General features: G+C 41.4%; 2 protein-coding genes across 2 annotated transcripts in view; both read left to right on the top strand.

Annotated features, from left to right (window-relative positions):
* TRPM1 (transient receptor potential cation channel, subfamily M, member 1) overlaps positions 1-9,453 on the top strand; it is a 47,586-nt gene extending 38,133 nt beyond the window's left edge. The window contains exons 23-27 of the mRNA XM_009885789.1: positions 828-848; positions 2,506-2,650; positions 4,830-5,029; positions 6,182-6,314; positions 8,181-9,453. Of these exons, the coding sequence (XP_009884091.1) occupies positions 828-848; positions 2,506-2,650; positions 4,830-5,029; positions 6,182-6,314; positions 8,181-9,453 (1,772 nt within the window). The remainder of the gene's footprint in view (positions 1-827; positions 849-2,505; positions 2,651-4,829; positions 5,030-6,181; positions 6,315-8,180) is intronic.
* Positions 9,454-12,458: 3,005 nt separating this feature from the next.
* MTMR10 (myotubularin related protein 10) overlaps positions 12,459-20,694 on the top strand; it is a 44,770-nt gene continuing 36,534 nt past the window's right edge. Inside the window, exons 1-2 of the mRNA XM_009885788.1 lie at positions 12,459-12,528; positions 15,756-15,835. Of these exons, the coding sequence (XP_009884090.1) occupies positions 12,459-12,528; positions 15,756-15,835 (150 nt within the window). The remainder of the gene's footprint in view (positions 12,529-15,755; positions 15,836-20,694) is intronic.

Below are 20,694 nucleotides of genomic sequence, written 5' to 3'. Positions count from 1 at the left end.
GGTGAATAATTACCTTCCTTAACTTGCTGGTAAAACTTTTCCTAATGCAATCCAGGATGCTCTTGTCTGGTTCGCTCCACTTAGAAGATGTACGTGAGCAAGAAGTTAGTGGCATCTAATACTGAACGGCAACAAATTCTTAAACAATAGAGAAGCCTGGCTCAGTTTATTTCAATAGTGTGATTTTTTTCTTACAATCACAATTTAGGGGTTGGCAAGCAAGTATCCATACTGGTAGTCAAAATGGGCTTTCATGATATTGTATGGTGTAGTAACATCAGTATCGTGACTATTAACAAAAACATAGCTATTCAATAGAAACAGCTGGCAGTGTCAAAGCCAGGGTGGTTCTTCACAAAAAAAAAAAAAAAAAGAAAGAAAGAAAAAAAGAGAGAGAGAAAACAAAAGAGGAAATGTTTCCATAATAGCTAAAAGAATGATTTTATGTGATAACTCAGTTGTTCTGTGTTTGTGGTGACCACCAGTTTTGATTATTGCCTGAAATATCGTGTGTATTTAAATGATCATCTGCCAGAAGCATTTTGTGATTTATTATTAATATAATGAATTAATTCACTGGCATATGTAACATTTGGGGAAAACAACATGAAAAGGAAATTGTAGAATGCAATGCATTTTTAACAAAGACGTGGTTTCTAAGCATATGTCTCTACTGTTCTGACGTTTGAGTTGCTTATCTTTTCTTGGCAGCAAAACTGGATTTTCAATCATCTGTTTTGTTGAGGTTTTTTCTATATTATTCTATTGTTTTCTTTCTTTCTCTCCCTGCCTCCTTTTCTGTTTCGTTCCTTTGGAATGCTCTTCAGTCTATGCCATGGAAATTAATCGTAAGTCTCTGTGGGGAGCTGATTATCTTGTTTAGCTGAATATGTTCATTAATCTTTTTCTTTACTAGATACTGACATTTTAATTATAGGGCTCATCCAATATTCAGGTGTGAATCTTGTCTTTCTACTGTAAGAGTTTCATCTGAAAAGAAGCAGAGGAAAAATATTCTAATACAGATTGCAGATCAGAAGTTTTAATTGAGCTTATGTTGTTGCTATGACTTGTTTCTAGTACACTGACAGTAAAATAATCCTTTTTTTAAATTATGATGCACGAGTGCCATGGTATAACTAATGCCCTTTGATTACCCAGATACAATGTTAGTGTTTCTTTGGCAGTACTTTCACTGGTCCATGTGAATGACACTATGATTCACTTGACTTTCCTGTTACACTTTTCGTATGATAAACAGGAAAAATGTAGGTCTGATGTTTGGAAAGCAAGTAAAATACATTTTATTACTCATAGTCTAAATATCTCTTTCAGTCCACAGTAAATAAGACTAGTCTGTTTTAAAATAATTAGGAATATTTTTCAGGTGAGGTTGAAGCACTGGATTTTTTTGCAAAATGCTTAAAAAGCTGGGTTGTCTATTCACATAAACTAAACCTATAATGAACTCATTGTCAGACTTAGTATTTAGTAAGATTTCAGCTAAAGAACCTGTGGTTGATAAACACTTTACCTGCTACTAAATGGTTCCAAAAGTTAGCCTTGTATTTGAAATCAGATACACTGGCATGGCATGTAAAGTCACAACAAACTTACTGCATTTACCCAATTCCAAGATAGCTCTTGCCCCAAGACAACCTATGTATTCTTAGGATTACTTCAGGCAATTATTATATCTGTTTGATCAATATTCTCAATTTTTTTCTCTTTCTGAACACTCTATTTTGCTGTTCCCGTGTCATTTTCATTTTATAATTTTATCTCTTTGGTTTAAAATCTTATCTAAAATTCAGAATTATTGTGAAAAATAAGGGAAATGGAAATTGGCCCAAAAGTGGCAGCAGCCAGACAGGACAAATAATAGTCCAGGGTCCATCTAGGGAGTCCAGGCAGGGGCAAAAGGAGACAGGGCCAGAAGCAGAAGAAGGGTCTGTCCAGGGGATGAACACAGGTCAGTGCCCAGCACGCCGGCGGTAGCTCAGGCAGGGACAGGTATGCATGGGGGGTAGGTGTAGACCCCGGGGGAAGCTGGGCAGGATCATTAACGCCTCTTCAGTACACTCAGGGCCCCGGTAAAGGTTTAATTTATGCTCAGCGATCTGGGACCACTAAGTAAATCCTTTTGTATCTTTGACAAGGTATGCACACAGGTGTGGTTGGAGAATTTTTTTTAATTCCACTATTTATATGTATGTATGCACATTAAGATCTTCTCCCGAAAAGAAAATCCATATGAATTTGAAGAGAAAGACACACTGTACAGTAAACTGGGATCTGCCTCTCTGTTCACTGTTATGGGAATTTATTTTTGTATGCTGTAGTTAGAAGCAGAATTTGAAGTAGAAATTATACATACTTGCTACTGGAAATAAGCTGAAATTTGTTTAGCTTGGCAAATTTTATGCATGTGTCATTAAATAAACGTGAATGGTGTTTCTAAGTAGCGGGCAATTTGTGAAAAATACCTTTGCTGTTTTTCTTCAGCTCCTTGTGGGGACAATCTTTACGATGATGATGGTAAACGCCTCCCTCCATGTATACCAGGGGCCTGGCTCACTCCCGCTATTATGGCCTGTTACCTTTTGGTAGCAAATATCCTGTTGGTAAACCTGCTGATTGCTGTCTTCAAGTATGTAAATGATCGTGCACTCTCTTTACTTTCTTATTGCCAAGATAAAGTTTCTGTGAGAGCCTATCAACTGATTTTGCAAGGGTTTGCATTTGCACTCGCAATCTAATTACTCTGTGAAGATGACTGACAAATAGACTTGGAATAGTGTATACGCTGGGAAAGAGAGGAGGAAAGGCTGCTTTGAATTTGCCAGCAATTGCAGTAATGCATATGAGGGAATCTGGCTACTTCCAGTTACCAGTTGGATAGCAACAGGCCTCAAGATTGCCCTAGAAAGACGAAAAACAGAATCCATGAAACCTGCTACACACACGATAGAAGTTCCACGTAACCACTAGCAAACATGATTCTGCGATAGAAAGGCCGAATGAAAATCTGAACATTAAAAGCAGGAGGCATTTCCACTGTCACTACATCATCTGGCTTCTCTTTCTTTTTTCTTCTTGATTTGCGTTTCATTTAGAAAAATAAAAAAACAAAACCAAACACAGTAGAAAAACTTGCAGAGTTTTTATACGACCCAGAAAAGGAGTCTATATTGCCTTGAACCAAAAGAAAGGAGGGCTACATGTTGCCAGGATCTGTGGCCAGTCCAAGCAACATGCACTGTGTTAATGTTACTCCACAAATCGATTATATTTAGACTTCTCTGGAGTAAAACTAAATAAATTTCTGCTGCTTGTTCTTTCCACCTACAGTTAAGTTGCATGCTTTTCCTGGCATGACCTAGGGATTATAAAAAAAAAAAAAAAAGGAGGAATCGAAATATCTACTTGCTAGTAAGACCTTCTGAACTTAGCACCCGAGAAAAGCAGGTGATCCGTTTTTGATGCCCATAAACATGTAGTGTTGGAGGGCTTGTTGGCATAGGTAGCTGGTATCACAACCACAAAAATAGTTCATGGTGTGCTCAGAAATCTACAGCTCACAAAGCCTGTCTTTCATTTGATGTATGTAGCTGAAAAGGTCATGAATTTTAAAGTGCCCAAATGCCAGTCACATTGCTAGGGGGAAGGGGAAGAATCTTACAATGGTAGCTATTATTGGCTGAAGGAGCAAGGAATCAGCAGTTTGGGAAGTAGGTCATGCTGTTAACCCCTGCCATCCCAGCATGGTTGCAAGGGGGTGAGGCCTAGGGATTCCTGCTATGCAGGAGAGAGAATGAAGGCAGATTGTCATTTCTTATTGGTTAATAATCTCATGTATACTTAGCCAAAAGAAACGGAAAGCTACACACACTCAAGAATTCTCTGGTTTCAGAGAGATTTTTTATCTGGTTTTGTGAATGTAGATATTCTAAAGCACAGAAAGTTAGAAGTGGACAGAAAATATAAAAAAGAAAGTGCCAATATCCTCATCATCATCAAAGTAGAGTGAGCTGTCTGAGCATACTTTAAAATAGCTTGAAAAGCTTTATCTAAGAGAGCACAGCAAGTCTGCTTTCTCTTAGTTAGTATTTCATAACCTTGACTGTTGTTATCTCTGGATTGAATACTATCACTTACACTCCATATCGACTGAATTGCAAAATAAAACATCTTTATAACACACGTTATTTTGGTGTAGAAATGATGAGGCCCTGGCTTCCAAGAACAAATTCTGTTACAAGAATATGCACCGTGTTTTCAAGTTAGAAGTTTGAATGAATAAAGTTGGGATTTAGGACATTGTGTGAAAACTTGAAAAGTCTTCTATGTAGGTCAAGCTGATTAGCATATTAAAGGCAAACTGTGCGAAGCTTCTGGGTTTAGCACACAAAATACCTTTCTTGGATTTAATACTTTGTGTAATATCAAATACTGGCATGTGTTTAAAGAAATGCTTTATAACCAAGCCCCAAAACACCAGTTATGCGATTCATAAATTGTGCAAGCTTCTTTTCACTGACACCTAAAGGGCTTTATACAGTAGGAGCAAGTAGTTTAAGAGGAAGACTGTTCTGGGTGGGTGGTGCACAAGGGATGCAGAGCACCTTCTGCTTTGCTACCCTTCAAAGGAGTAGTGAAATCACAAGTTCAGGTTAATCGTCAGTTCAACAGCATCAACAAAGAGCTGAACCAAGCAAGTCGTGTGGCTTCATGTTGTTATTTAGCTGCTACTTTTTTCAACATAGTACTTGCTCAATGATAAGTAAACTTAGGGGCCTAATAGAAACTGTACCTGTGCTCCCTTTCAGCAATACCTTCTTTGAGGTAAAATCAATATCCAACCAAGTCTGGAAGTTCCAGCGGTACCAGCTGATCATGACATTTCATGATAGACCTGTCCTCCCACCACCAATGATTATCTTCAGCCACATTTACATAATCATCAAGCGAATCTGCTGTCGCTGCAAGAAGGGTGAAGGAGACCAGGATGAGCGGGACAGGGGACTGAGTATGCAAGAAATCTTCTCTACATTGAGCTCTTTGCACCATGTTAGCAGAAAGCAGCAGCTTTTCGAATGCTGAAGTATTTTGTGTATTCGCACAAGACAGTATGGGACAAAATTGAGGTCAGGTTAACATCTCTTGAGCTCCTAGGGCTCCTGAGAATATGCCATGCTGTGCTGCTTATGAAGACTGTCTTTAATGTGCTTTCTTAAAAGAGTGAGATGGCATCTACTTAATCCAGTTTTACCAAGTTCTAGTGAGTGAAATTGGGAAGGGCAAATAGAAAATTGAGAAGAAGGGATCAGTGTTTCAAATATCATTGCTAGTGTCAGCTTTGTGATTGTGAGCAATCTGGGTGTTAAGAGTATCTTCGCTTTCATTTACCCATGTTAGAGATTTATCTCATTTCACAGGGTAACTGTGAGGATTCTTATCCTAACATAATCTGTAATTGTTGATTATTATTTTCATTATATGCCTCATTAAAATAATAAGATGCTTACAATTACCTCTGTATTTCTACATTTCACAGGAAACATACTTTGTAAGCAATTCTATTTCTGCACAATGTGCTTCTGAGTTAGAAAAGGAAAAAAAGGGAAAAAGTAAATGTAACATTCTCTACAAAGAGACAAATTCATATAAAGGATGAAATGTTCGCAACAGCTTGAATTTCCCTTGGATTTTCCTTACACGGTTATAGATTTTTGAAGTTCTTATCCAAAGAAAGTCTGGGAAACAATCTGTTATATTAGATTATCTGTTGCCTATAACTGGCATCCTTGTAAGAACAACATTCAAATGAAGGAACAGTCAAACTGGCAGAGATTGCTCTAATCTTTATCCTGTAAAGTCTAGTCAGTTTGTTCAACGCGTAGCACTGCTGTTAAAAAGTGCAAAGGTCATTGAGAAAATATAGTCCCCAGAGGATGGTCATAAAAGCAGATGATGGTCATAATGCATTATGTTGCCTTCAGGGCTGTGGCCATCTTTGGCTAAGCGCTCATTCCCTATTTACAAAATTATCTGTTCATTTAGTGCAGGAGTAGAATCTGCAGTATCCATATTTCCAAAATAATCTGCTAAATACGGTTTAAATTGACTACCAGAAGTCTAGAAAAATGAAACTCATATTTCGTTCTTCTGTTTTGCACAGAGTTGTTTCTGAATGATGAAGAGCTAAGAAAACTGTATGAGTTTGAAGAACAGTGTGTAGAAGAATACTTCCAGGAAAAAGAGGATGAGCAGCAATCATCTAATGATGAACGCATCAGAGTTACCTCTGAAAGGTACCTATTATAAGAAAAAAAAAACAACCCAAAAACCAAAAACCACCACTTATCTGGAACAGTACTTGTTTTTTTGTGTCTTCATTATAACCAAAGTTGAGTTAAAGTTCAAAAGATCTAGATCTTGAAAAAAACCACCACTAATTCAGAAGTTGATCTGAATCCTGAGTAAATACCTGTGCAGGTGCATCTCTCTCAAGAGCAAGCTTTTTGTTGTTCCTACTGGTGTGTCACTAAGACTGCTAGGTTGGGTAGCTTTGGTGTAAGAACATTCTTGTTTATGGTGAATTTTTTCCCTCTCACCCATATGAAGATCACAGGTATGCTTTTTATCCCTTTGAGCAAATTACTACTTGTTGAGCTTCCAACAGCTCATCCAAGCATGAGAAACATGTTGGAGCTTAACGACAAAAGCACTGAGGATTCTGCCCTTGGACTTGTGGTTTGCACTAAGGTCCAGCACTCACAACTGCTGAATTTTAATCTCTCTTGGAAGTTTTGAACACGGCATTTAGGTTTTCAGTATGGACTTCCCCATTTAAAAGACAGGGAATATTCACATGTAAATCATTAAGCTATTCCGAGGACTAGGTAATGTTTACATATTGCTGTGTAAGCACAGTGATAATGGCAGCAGCACCTTTTTACCAGGTCACTTGGCAGGACTGTTCCCAAAGGCTCTGCCTATTCTGTTAGTCGTTCTAAGTCAAAGGATGGGGTCTTTTGTCACGTCTTGAAATGATGAAACGTTCTTCCTGTAATGAAAATGATACACAGTTTAAACACCCTTTCAGCTTAATCTATCTCACAGTATTTTGACGATGAACTACTCCATACATACATATATATCTCTTCCTTTTAACATTTCTTATGAAGTAGCTCTGTCAGCCATGTAATTCTTCAACAGATAAACATCTTTCTCTTGAAGGGAAGCCCTGAACATCTTGCGTTATTATATCTGAAGTTTGAGCATAGAGAAAGTTAATGAAATCTGCTACGTGTATTCGAGTAGTTTCTGTCGTGCTATTTATCCATGGCAATTTGTCAAAATCCTAGGTATTGTGACAGAGAATAAAGCAGGGCTGGTAAGCCTCACTGATTCACTATGGTCTATGGCCACAAAGCAGATTTGCTTATTTCTCATGGCTTCTTGCTCCAGATGCTTTGTCATCTTTTGTGTGTGAGAGCAAAAGAATGTTAATTTAATTTCCACAGTTCATTTACTAGTGTATGATCTCTTAAGTCACATTCTAATGCATTACTTCTATATGCATTCTTCTGGTACCATCGCTTCCATTATGATATAAATGATAAAAGAAAATGGGAAAAAGTATTATTTCAATTGAACTGGACAATAATTCCACTCCTTTCAGCTCATACATAATTGAAGGGTATCTCAAGAGCGAAAGTAATCCCATACACATCAGCATGTGTTCTTTTATACAGCCACAAAACCTGTTTTACGGCATGCCTTGCTGCTATTTTAAGTCATCCTGTGAGCATGTCATTAGAAAGTATTTTTCGTATAATTATTTGATGCTTGACAATGAAAGAGGACAACTGAATGTGAAGTGGGTTGCACACGCAGAAATGTTAATAGTAGGCTGTCCCTAGGGGCTGCAACTCTTGTACTCTCCTGGCATGTAAATAAGGGCAAGGTTCAAACAGCCCTCTCATGTGGTATATGGAAAGCACAGATAGTAAGAAAACACTCATGCTTTGATGCTACACATAGGAAAAAAGAATGATGCATGATACATAGCACAAAATTCTGCCTTATGAAGAAATCAGTAGCTGGGTGCCTGTAACAGGTTACTGCACCATTCCACAGTTTCTGTTCTATGCCTTCTCTTTTATACCCAACAGAGTTGAAAATATGTCTATGAGGCTAGAAGAGGTGAATGAAAGAGAACATTTTATGAAAGCTTCTCTTCAAACAGTCGACCTTCGACTCTCTCAGTTGGAAGAACTGTCTGGTCGGATGGTGAATGCTCTGGAGAAGCTGGCGGGTATTGACAAATCTGAGCTGACATATACACGTTCACGGGCTTCGTCTGAGTGTGATGCTGCATATCTCCTAAGGCAAAGCAGTGTTAACAGCTCTGATGGCTACAGCATGTACAGATACCATGTCGGTGGCGATGAGTTAACATATGATGACAGTATCACTCCTATGTCACCAGCCATGGGATTGCGTAAAAAAGCCCATTCTGTTGGTACCAAAGAAGATGGAGCAGACCCAAGGATGCTGGTTCCTGAACACCACACCAGTCTCCATTATATCTCTAGCGCTAATGCTGTCACCACATCAGATTACAGTAAATCTACACTTGAAATTGCACAGAATGTTTCCAGACCCTATTCTGGTTCCGGTGGTTTGGGTGTTGAAAAGCAGGGGATTTTCAAGAGTGATGGGATGATTCCTCGAAGTATAAACCAGATGGATGCAGTTACAAACAAACAGTCAGTACCAAGATCCAATTTTCAGAACACTCAGTTAAAAGTAGAACATGCCAAGTTAGAAGCAACCATCTCTTACCCCTTGGACAAATCTAGAGCAATGCGCTATTTTCCTCCTGAAACATTCAGTGCTTGTCAAACCACTATGATGAAATCAAGGAGCTTTATATTTGCACAGGGTGGGAAGCTGGTTGGAGGAGTTAACAACTGGACCACAGAGTATAGTACCATCATGGATCAGGTGTGCCCTTCTACAATTGAGCAATGGGCCACAGAGTGGAAATATGAAGTTGAGCAGCAGCTTTCTCAAGAACGTCCTCCAGAATACCCTGGGTTTATCTCTGAAGCAGAAAGGCAAGCAGAGCAGAAACAGTTACAGACGGACACAGATGACAGTGATGGTGAAGCAGGTATGAGTGCCTCTTACACCTCTATGCCTGCCACTGTCAAGGCTGAGAAAGAGAATTTGCTATCAGTAAAGCCAGAAAGGACTTCTGGATTCCCATCAGTACGGTCAAAGAGTTTGCACAGTCATTCTCGGAAAGCCAAGTCTGTAAAGGACAAATTAAATAGACCAGGACATGCCAGCAGCGTAACTAATCTGGTGGTAGCATTCGGCAGTGCAACAGAAGAACAGAAAGCTAGGCAAGAAAATGCATCCACAGAAACTGAGTGTTAAAGTGGCTTATGGTCCCTGTTTTATCGACAGTCAGGAAAGCAGCATGACTAATTGAAGAAAATATGAATGTTGAAATTAATTTCTAAAGAATTTTGCATCTATTTGTTTATTTTAATTTTAAACTTAATAGATATATGTTCTGTTCTTAAATAAATGCTTGCTCGGTCAGGTGAAAGGAGGATGCTCTCTCAGGAGCAGGTAAAAAGTAAGCACAGTCCACAGATGCCAACAGTATAGATCTTTCTTTTTTTCCATTTCAGCCTCCCTCGTAAGCTCACTTACTGACAAGCTCTTTATAAAAGCTTTTGAAAGAAGGACAATATTATAATGTAATAATTTAGAAAAAGGATTTTCTTTTTTTTTTTTTTTATCAGAGGACTTCTTAAACTGAACAAATTTTTAACCAGCCTTAGTTTTTATCCTTACTTGTGCAGCTGGTTTCTTTGTGGCCATTGTGTTTTTCAGATCAAAACAAAATTGTTGGAGGCAAGGAAAAATTAGGCAGTCCCCTGTTTCCCTTCTGATTTCATGCATGCTCCTTAGCTCCTCTTTCAGAAAGGCACAACATAGCAGTCTTCATCCACTAAAATAGGTCTGAGTGTCAAAATACAGTTGTGTTTGGAGAAACTTGACCCGGAAAGCCATGTGTAGACATATTCTTGAACTGTCCTTGAACTTCAGTGACATAATACTGCTTTCACAATCGTATCTGTCCCCACCCCAAAGCATACTGACCGCCTTAAACTGTTGAAGAACAGTGATCATCATTGTTTCAATGTTTAGGGAAATAGTAAGTATATGAAGTTTATGGAGATTTTAATACTATGGATCCAAGATCTGCATTAGTGCTTGGTATAAATGAGGATTACAATAGTAGTCCATGTAGATTAAGAATCTGGCTTTTTTTAAATGCCTGCAAGGGAAAACAAAGCAACACAGGAAAGGTGTTCTGATCAGGTGAAATAAAAATGTAGCCAGTCTGTGTTTGAAGCAAATTAATCTGCGACAAATTCATCTTTCATTTTGCAGTTTCATTATGACTACACGTGAGGAACAAGGTGCAGGAACAAAGAAGAGTTTCTAGCAGTCAGTCTAAACAAAAAATAGATTTTACAGGTGAGAACAGAAATTCCGTACGTTTTCTTGAGCAAATTTCAAAAACAAATGTCAAAGCGAAAAAAAGTCTCTACAGTGAAAGTGGTTTCTATCCATCAATGACTAAGACTAGAAATCCACATCTGTAGTTGCAGTTTCCCAGCACACTTGTCTCAACAGTGGCATTCTAAGTACTAGGTTTTGATAATTTTCTTCATAATAGTATGATGTTATTTGCCTCATTCTTCTCTGTTACCTTTTAGGAATTTTGTTTTCCCAAATATTCAGCACCTCTCTTTGCAGGGAAGGTGCATCATAGAATCATAGAATTGTTTAGGTTGGAAAAGACCTTTAAGATCATCGAGTCCAGCCATCAACCTAACACTGCGAAGTCCACCACTAAACCCTGTCCTTCAGCACCACGTCTGCACATCTTTTAAATACTTCAGGGATGGCGACTGAACCACTTCCCTTGGGCAGCCTGTTCCAATGCTTGATAGCCCTTTTGGTGAAGAAATTTTTCCTAACACCTAATCTAAACTTCCCCCGGTGCAACTTGAGGCCATTTCCTCTTGTCCTATCGCCTGTTGCTCGGGAGAAGAGACCGACCCTCACCTCACTACAGCCTCCTTTCAGGTAGTTGTAGAGAGCAATAAGGTCTCCCCTCAGCCTCCTTTTCTCCAGGCTAAACAGCCGCCGTTCCCACAGCTGCTGCTCACAAGACATGTTCGCTAGATCCCTCACCAGCTCCATTGCCCTTCTCTGGACACACACTAGCACCTCAGTGTCTTTCTTGTAGTGAGGGGCCCAAAACTGAACACAGTATTTGAGGTGGGGCCTCACCAGTGCCACGTACAGGGCGACAAGCACCTCCCTTGTCCTGCTGACCACACTATTCCTGATACAGGCCGGGATGCTGTTGGCCTTCTTTGGCCACCTGGGCACACCACTGGCTCGCATTCAGCTGTCTGTGGACCAACACCCCCAGGCCTTTCTCTGCAGGGCAGCTTCCCAGCCACTCTTACTATTTCCCAAGCCTGTAGCGCTGCATGGGGTTGTTGTGACGCAAGTGCAGGACCCGGTACTTCACCTTCTTGAACCTCATGCCGTTGGCCTCAGCCCATTGATCCAGCCCGTCCAGAACCCTGTGTAGAGCCATCCTGCCCCCAGGCACATCTACACTCCCGCCTAACTTGGCGTCATCTGCAAACTTCCTGAGGGTGCATTTGATCCCCTTGTCCAGGTGGTTGATAAAGATATTACGGAGAACCGGCCCCAATACTGAGCCCTGGGAAGCACACCTTGTGACCAGCTGTCAACTAGATTGACCTCCATTCACCACCGCTCTTTGGGCCCAGCCTTCCAGACAGTTTTTTACCCAGCAAAGAGTACACCTAGCCAAGACATGAGCAGCCAGTTTCTCCAGGAGAGTGCTGTGGGAAACAGTGTTGAAGGCTTTACTACAGTCCAGGTGAACAACATCCACAGCTTTTCCCTCATCCACTAAGCGTGTCACCTTGTCGTAGAAAGAGATCAGGTTTGTCAAGCAGAACCTGCCTTTCATAAACCCATGCTGACTGGGCTTGATCACCTGGTTGTCCTGCATGTGCCGTGTGCTGGTACTCAAGAGGATCTGTGCCATAACCTTCCCAGGCACCAAGGTCAGACTGACCAGCCTGTAGTTTCCGGGATCCTCTTTCTGGCCCCTCTTGTGGATGGGCATCACATTTGCTAACCTTCGGTTAACTTGGACCTCCATGGTTAGCCAGGACTGCTGATAAATGATGGAAAGTTGCTTGGTGAGCACCTCCACCAGCTCCTTCAGTACACTTGGGTGGATCTCATCCAGGCCCATAGACCTGTGTGCATCTAAGTGGTGTAGTAGGTTACTCACCATTTCCCCTTGGATTATGGGGGCTTCGTTCTGCTCCCTGACATTCTGCTCCCCATTGAACAGACAAGAAAGAATACGAGTTAAGGGTATGTTACTTGTTCATAAAATACTGGTCAAAAGTTTATGCTTAACTCATTAACCATCAGGACTTATTCATATACTGTTTTGAAAAGACAATTTCTTTTTCTCCCCACCATCGGCTCCACAGTACGTAGGTCTCAGTATCCCACTTGATAATGCTGCTTACAGCATTTTGAAATGCAGAGAATGATGGAAGACTCTACAAATGCATTGATGACATCAGCTTTTTATTGTTTATATTGTATTTTCATACTCCATCCATACTTATACCTTGAAGTACAGTTACCATACTGAATGATGACAGTAACTACATAGACATTTCTGAAAGTTCAGTCATAATTTACTACGGGGTTTTGCTAGCTTGGTCTTATTAGCAGGTTTACTGGTTTCACTGTTGTCAGAACAGTGTTGACATTTTGCTTTTCGTGTGGGCTTCTCTTTTGTTCAACTTTAGGGAACTTGACATTTGAAATTGTTTCACTTCCATGTTTACTTCTGTGTTACCGTTCTGTGCAACGATATAGCCATTTTGTATGTGTGGTTAAAATAGCCTCCAATTTGCCAATGCCTTTTTATTGTTTGCCTGCACACTCACCAGAAACTGATTCATTAACAAACACAACGGGATGCAGCTTTTCAGCACTTTGCTAAACAAGCAGTATGCATTGTGGAACGAAATACAGTGTATTGCATACCTCTTGTTACATTGTCTTTATAAAACGTGTGTTAAATCATGCTCTGTTTGACCAGTTATTTTTGTAGGATTTACATTACAAATTTATCAGATAGCATGTAGATTTCAAACAAAAACATTTTACCTATGTATTTACTTCCTTTGTGTAAATATATTGGTAAAGAAACATATGAAAAAGATGTGAAATGAATTCAGTATAACAAATTTTTCACTATAGTGATACCAAAACACTTCACTTACCTGTTTCTTCTTATGCAGTGCATGTGCTGAACATGTTCTAAGCAAAGTTTCTTTTTTAACATTTGCCAGTAATTTTCCATAAAGTTCTCAAAACAGCAATGACTTTATAAGGCTTGGGTGTTTTCTGTGGTCTTGCATAGCATGAACTGAAATGAGAACCCCTCTGCCATTAAATGCGAAGTAAATACACCGGCTTTGGCAGAGTTATTTTAGACATACAGCCATTTTAATACGATTTAAATATAGCTCTGTATGTGCATAGAGGACTGATAGTAGATTTGGAGCACGCTAAACAGAATAATGATCAATACATCTGCATATCTGCCTACATGCTTTGTTGAATACTGGATGAAAGGATGCAAGCACAGAATTTGCGTTTCTGAAGAGGCATGTTTAATACTTCTTTTCAGGAAGATGTGCCCCTCCTCTTGCTAAGTATGTGCTGACTCCACAGCAGTGTTGCTGTAAATTCAACTTGCTATTTTTTATTGTGTGCTTCACCTATACTGAACCAGGTCAGTCCTAAAGAGTGTGTACTCTAAAGCTATGTCCCCAGGGACATTACACTGGGGAAATTTAAGTGCGTTCATCTTACAGTGTCTTGCAATACAGACATTTCCCTCTCCCTTAAGGCAAATGTTTTAAACACAGTGACTAATTCAAATACTCCCATAGACAGGTTCTTAACTATACCAGCTGATTCCATGGATTATGCCTTTTTACATTTCATCATTCTGGGACTAGCTTGACTTGCTGTTGCAAGCCTCTCCTATTGCAGGGTCAGTCTTTCCATTTTAGACACGTGATTTTGATAGCTGAGAACCAAGAAAGTCCATTTTCCGTATTATTCAGTAACGAATTAAAGAAGTAGCCATTGAAACCTTCCAACTATGGTTTCTCCATACTGCTGCTTTGGATGCTTTCCTAGGTTCTGGGCCTGACTATCACCTTTGGCAAAATGTATATCTGTCCTTCTAATAAAATTAAAAGAATACAAGTATCTGTAAGGCCTTGTCAGAAACCAGGAACATGAGGAGGGTGCATGACCAAGGATGTCAACAGGATTATTTCATAAGATCTGCAAGATCCACAGGATTGTGCCCTGTTACAGGTGTTCTGGGTCGTTATTCCACAAAGCCAGTTTGCTGCCAAGCACTTGCTGTGGAGGAGATGAGTTTTCAGAGTGACAGCAGCACTTGGACACATTGCTGGGGTCCCACCTAGTAGGGCCATTGCCAGCATATCACTTCTGCACCACTGTCCTGTCTGACTGGTCACTTCTAGTTGAACTAGTGTTAGACTCAAAAACCTGTTATGAGCAAAAAGGAGACACACCTTGTATGTAAAACCAAGAATTTATTGCTAGTGTAACAAATTTTAACAGTCTAATATATGGTTTATTATTAGTCTAGATTTAATTACGAGAGGAGAGACAAGAAGAGAGGAAAGAAAACTAGTGTACTACTACAGGAAAAAAAGCAATAAGGTAAAATTGATATACGCACACTTCCTACTATCTACCCCATTTTTGATGTTATGCTCACATTTGCATTGATCCTCTGGGTCTAACAGTCAGTGGCTGCAATGGGGCTTGTGAGGAAATATTGCCAGTTGTCAGCATCCCACTAGGATGAGCATGATGTTGATGTTGCTGGTTTCTTTTTCCTTATTTTTTGCTTGCTTGTGGGCATTTTTATGTTTGGTACCACCTTTATATCTTGTTTTTCTTCATTGGCCTTCAAATCCTACAATTACACCTGAATTTCCTAGTCATTAGAAAAATTGCTTTCACAGCTAAACAAACAAAGGCACAGCTGAAAGCACCTTAAGGCAAGTTCAGACAAAGTAATCCTGACAAGCCTCAGTCCTAAGGCTGTAGAAAGTCAGCATAAAGCCTGTGGCCTGTTGCTAGTCGTGATAATACTCTATTTACTGGGTTACGAGGCTACATTGGCCCTAGAGATGTTTTCCTCTCACTACAGCCACTGCAGATAAATGCTCTACTTCATACTGTGGTCACCTGAGCCAAGTATTTCAGCCTAATTCTGGATTTTGAATCCCCCTTTCGGCCCCAGCATCAGACAGAAAGGCAAAACAGATGTAAAGACCTGTTTGATATGGCCATTTAACGCCCATTTCAAGTCCTGCCAGGGTCCAGGGGGGTTGGGGTAGTCAAAAAACAGCACACAGCAGCAGTTTGTATTGCAGGCTGACAAACCACAAGCCTGGGGAGAAGTGAAACAAGAATTACAGATTTCCTTAAAACAGCAATCTTCTTTTGCTTTTTCCAACTTGTAGCTTTATCTGCAGAAACAAAATTTGATATGGCAAAGTGGTGCTTTAAGGTTGATGCCCTGTATCTTACAAATGGATGTCAGGTATGTCTTGGTAATAGGCTTTAAATTATTCTTTGCAATTATTCAGCCAAAGTATTTTAAGTGCCTGTATCCACCTTTCGCTTGGTGTTAAATCTAATGAAAAAGGAGCTGCATAGTTTCATCTGCCTGCTCCTCTTTTGTCTCTGCAACATTAAAACCCCTATGAAACTGCAGTGCTTCATCCTGCATGATTCCAGATGCCAGTATCTCCTTTTTCTTTCACTAATTGGATTGCTGTGCTCAGCAAGCTATTATCTGAGCAGACCAACAGCCTTCAAAAATGGCCATGGAAAAAGATTGGATTCTAGTTTAGGAGCACTGGTAATTTGATAGTTGCTATCACAATACCTGCATAAAATAGCCCAAGCCAGGGTGGAATGTTGTACAATGAATAGCTACAAATAACTAGGCAAGTAATACCTGCATAATGATTAACAAGAAAAGCACCTTTATGTAACGTAGCAAAGTTCAACATCATTAAATCTTCACACTGAGAATACTACCTCTACTTTGCAGATGGGCCTTGAGAAGGAGCCCTTTTTCCTGAAATGCCTTAAGAAACTAAAACTTTTGCATAATTTTTATATCTTTGGTGTATCTTTGGCCAAGACTATCAAAGTTGCTGATTTATATAAACAATCACATTTTAAATATTCTTCTGCTGGATCTTCATCAAGGAGACTCAGGAAAGAGATTTTTTCCCAACTGCTTAATAAATTTAAGGCATAATGCTTTTCTTCTGGAAGAGGTAATACAGACCTGTAGGGCTGGCTTCCTCACACATCCCCAGCAAAGTCCCACACTCTGAGTGCAGGCTGTGGCAAGCCGGGTGTGCAAACTGAGTGCACAAGTAGGGAGGGGTCTAGAAAAAGTAATAAACAGTAACACTTTCCATGAAAAATAGAACAGACTTTCATCAAGGAATCCCTGGCTTTGCAGTCTTGCCACAGACTTGCTGTAGCTCTGGGCACATAGCTCAGCTCTGAGCTCATAACAGCTCATGTTGTTACGTCTTGGAGTTTAAACCAAGAATTGAACCATTCTTCAGAAAGATATGAAAACAAATAAGTTGCTATAGAAATACAGGCCCGGAAGAGATCATCTGCACTGAGGCAAATACAGCAGTGTCAATAGCATCACACATCCCTCGCCAGGTTCAATTCCAAGGCTGCCTTGGCTTTCCTTGTTTCCTCCCTGCATACCCTGACAGCATTCTTGTATTCCTCCCAAGCAGTCAGCCCCTTCTTCCACCTATTGTAAACTCCCTTCTTCCACCTGAGCCTTTTCAGAAGGTCCCTGCTCAGCCATGCAGGTCTCCTTCTCCCCTTGCCTGATTTCTTTCTCTTTGGGATGCACTGATCCTGAGCTTGGAGGAGGTGACGCTTAAATAGCAGCCAGCTCTCTAGAGCCCCCTTACCCTCTAGAGCCCTTTCCCATGGGATTTGCCCAAGCAATTCTTTGAAACGATCAAATTTAGCCCTCCTGAAGTTTAGGGTTTCAACTCTACTTGTCATTCTTGAAGATGTCTAATGAAAGCCATTCTCTATTCACCTGAGACACAAAAAGGGACCATTATAAAAATCTGTTCTGGTTTAACCCCAGCCCTCATGCATTGCACAATTATACTTCTCCCAACCACAGAGCGGTCTTGTGTGGTTGTACCAGAACTTGTAGAAAGGTACCGAATCTGACATGCACGAAACGCAGCGGGTTATGCACCATAGCTATAGCCAAGCAGATAATTATCTTCACTGTTACAAACAATTTACTTTGTATGTAAAAAACAGCCTCTGGAAACTGCTACACAGCATGTGGGGTGTAATATCACCAGGAGAGAGCCCAAGCTGGTTCCTGGAGGGCTGTAACAGTGGACAAGTGTAAGGCTGGTCAGTCTAGCACACAGGAGATATCACCGAATAACTTGTTGAGGCAATGAAAATAATTGCACTGAGTAAAGAAATTATGTTTTTTAAATTAATGAGAATAAAACCAGACATCTGCAGCTCTTTCAGTTCAGCCGGCTTTGCTGCATAGCTAGCTTCCCACCATTCTTTCAAGACTGTTCTCATAGTACAAAGGCATTTTCTGAAATCTCTGCAAATCAGCTTTCTCTTCCCACTGGCATAAAACTCTTCCAGTGGCAACTTGGGACCAGTTCCAACAACAGACCTCACAAATCTTGTGATCTTATGTTTATGGAGAGCTTAGTTTTGATTTTGTTTGTTCCTTTTCAGAACAGCACTGCAATTTAAATGTGTTGGTGCAGTCCTTAATGGAAATTTGTGCTATCCTATGCTTATTCCCTCAAAAGTAAGATTACATTTGCAGCCACACCTCAGAAGGCTGCACAGATGCCGATGCAGAAACACTCTTGTAATTCTGGTGTAGTATAAATAATTGTAATTTTTAATATCTCTAGTAAATTTCTTATATGTCATTTCAAGCCTAGCTGATTTGGGCAGTTTCTGCCTTGCTCGCCCCCTTGCTTTCTCTTCCCCCTTTTCTCATCTTAATTTGCTTTCAACAATATTCTGAATATGAACAAAAAATTTTAAAGAAGAATAGAGATGAGGGCATGTCCCACAGTATTTCTCACTTACCAAACATCCAAAGGATTGAGCTTGTGAAAGGGGTAAGTCGACAGCCGGAGAGGAGCAGTGGTGTGCTCTCACAGCGCTGTGGAGCACTCAGCAGTACACCACCAGGAGCTTCTGCAGCACAGTGCACTCTCTAAAATGGACAGGGGCTGAGCCCAAGACCATGCCAGGCTGAATAATGCCACTTAGACAATGATGTTTGCAGCATAAAATAAAAATCTTGTATGTGAAAATACAGGATAAAATGAAGGGAACTGTCTGCTGACACCAAGTAACATGGGACCCTTGTGCAAGGAGGTGCACTTGTTTTAAAAAAAACTACACGATGGGATTGTTTTTATCTGCTCCACCTGTAAGTCCTAGAGTAGTGTATGATTATGAAGGTGCTTGCTGGTGTTCTCCCCTGGGCTGCTGAAGAGCTTTAAATGTATGCACTCATACATCTTACACGTCTGTCTTCAACCTAGGCAGGTGTCAGTGGGTTGTTTCCCTCCGCACTGTTCAAACAAACCTCCCCGCTGGCATCAGTGGGGCATCTCTTCTAAGTCGGGGAGTGTAGGTTGTGGCCATTGAACACCCACCTCTGGCTTCACCAAAACATCCCAGGGTCTACAATGCAATGTGATGTGCTTCCTGTTAATGATAGTAAGGGGAGACCTTGACCTGATGCTGGGTGCTGCATAGAATCGCTAAGGTTGGAAGGGACCTTTAAGATGATCAAGTCCAACCATCAACCTGCCCTGACAAAACCACCTCTAAACCATGTCCCTAAGCACCACATCTACCCTTTTTTTAAACACCTCCAGGGATGGCAAATCCACCACCTCCCTGGGCAGCCCATTCCAATGTCTAGTAACCCTTTTAGTGAAAAAATGTTTCCTAATACCCAGTCTATACCTCCCCTGACATAACTTGAATCCATTTCCTCTCATCCTATCACTTTTCACCAGGGAGGTCAGCCCCCACCTCTCTACAACCTCCTTTCAGGTAGTTGTAGAGAGTGATAAGGTCTCCCCTCAGCCTCCTCTTCTCCAGGCTAAACAACCCCAGTTCCCTCAGACGTTCCTCACACAGCTTGTCCTCCAGACCCCTCGCCAGCTTTGTAGCCCTTCTCTGGACACGCTCCAACACCTCAATGCCCTTTTTGTACTGAGGGGCCAATGCATGTGTCAGTCTGTGTCTAAAAATGTGCCCATTTTTCTGGAGTTTCCTAGTTCTTTACTATGTTTATGTCATGGCGCTGTTAGAACACTGCTATGCTGTAGCGGGCCTTTACTGATGTTATCTTGCATGTGAGCTGTTACAGAAAAATTACAGTATGCTGACCCAAACCATGCTTTCCAATAAGGCGAGGCTAAAGTGCCCGAATACCAGCAGTTAGTTTGGCAGGTCCTGGCCTCCAACTCTTGCCCCTAAACGATGGGCCTTGCAGGGAACTGCACTTGGCTGGTAGCTGGAACCTTCGCTGTGGTGTGCCAACTGTGGAACCAGCTGCCTTTCCTACCCTACCCAGTGCATCAGACCTGGTGTCAAACCGGACAGACCTGGCTGATTTTACCCAATTCCTTTGTGCTTGGACCACCAGCAGCAGAGCCCAGGCTCTCCCCCAGCCTTTGGTCTCGCAGCTGGCAGACCCGTGCAGTCCCACGCTGGGGTTCTCGATTAAACCCCATTTCCATCCAAACTGTTCCTTCTTCTAGGGTCTTTCCACTGCAGAGGGCAAGTGCGTTGCAGTCGGTGCTCACATAAACGCCCACAACACGGACCTTTAAGGGTGCCAAGGGCCACTAAACACATGTGAGTACTTACTCAGTTTCCTACTTAACAAAAAAGAGAGCAGTGCTAGATTTTGGCAGTTTAGGTGGGTAACAGCATTATTTCCATGTCCTTGAAAGAAGCTAGAGCGTGCCTGGACACGGAGGTTGGATCTGCAGCCGGAGGGTGACTGCGCAGCAGCCCAGAGGCTTCACCCATAGATCAGGTACATTGGGTGGCCGCTACCCGGGACCCCTTCTGCGCAAGGGGCCGGTAACAGCTCGGCAGCGGTGGGTGCTTCCCGCTGGAGCCGGGTCTTTCCTGCCGGGGCCGCGATAACCACCTGCCTGCGCAGGCCCCGTGCGGGGGTTGGCAGGGGCTCGGAGGCCGCACGGGGAACGCTCGGCCTCAGCCTCAGTCCGCTGTCTCCCCCGCCTCAGGCCTCGCTATGTGCGGCCGCTTTTCTCCCCCGCAGGCCCGCCCGGGCCGTCCCGCGCCGCTCGCCCA

The sequence above is a fragment of the Charadrius vociferus genome, unplaced genomic scaffold, assembly GCF_000708025.1.
Source record: "Charadrius vociferus isolate BGI_N301 unplaced genomic scaffold, ASM70802v2 scaffold325, whole genome shotgun sequence".
Lineage (NCBI taxonomy): Eukaryota > Metazoa > Chordata > Aves > Charadriiformes > Charadriidae > Charadrius > Charadrius vociferus.
The sequence above is the reverse complement of the archived record's forward strand: the minus strand, read 5'-3'. Positions and strand labels throughout refer to the sequence as shown.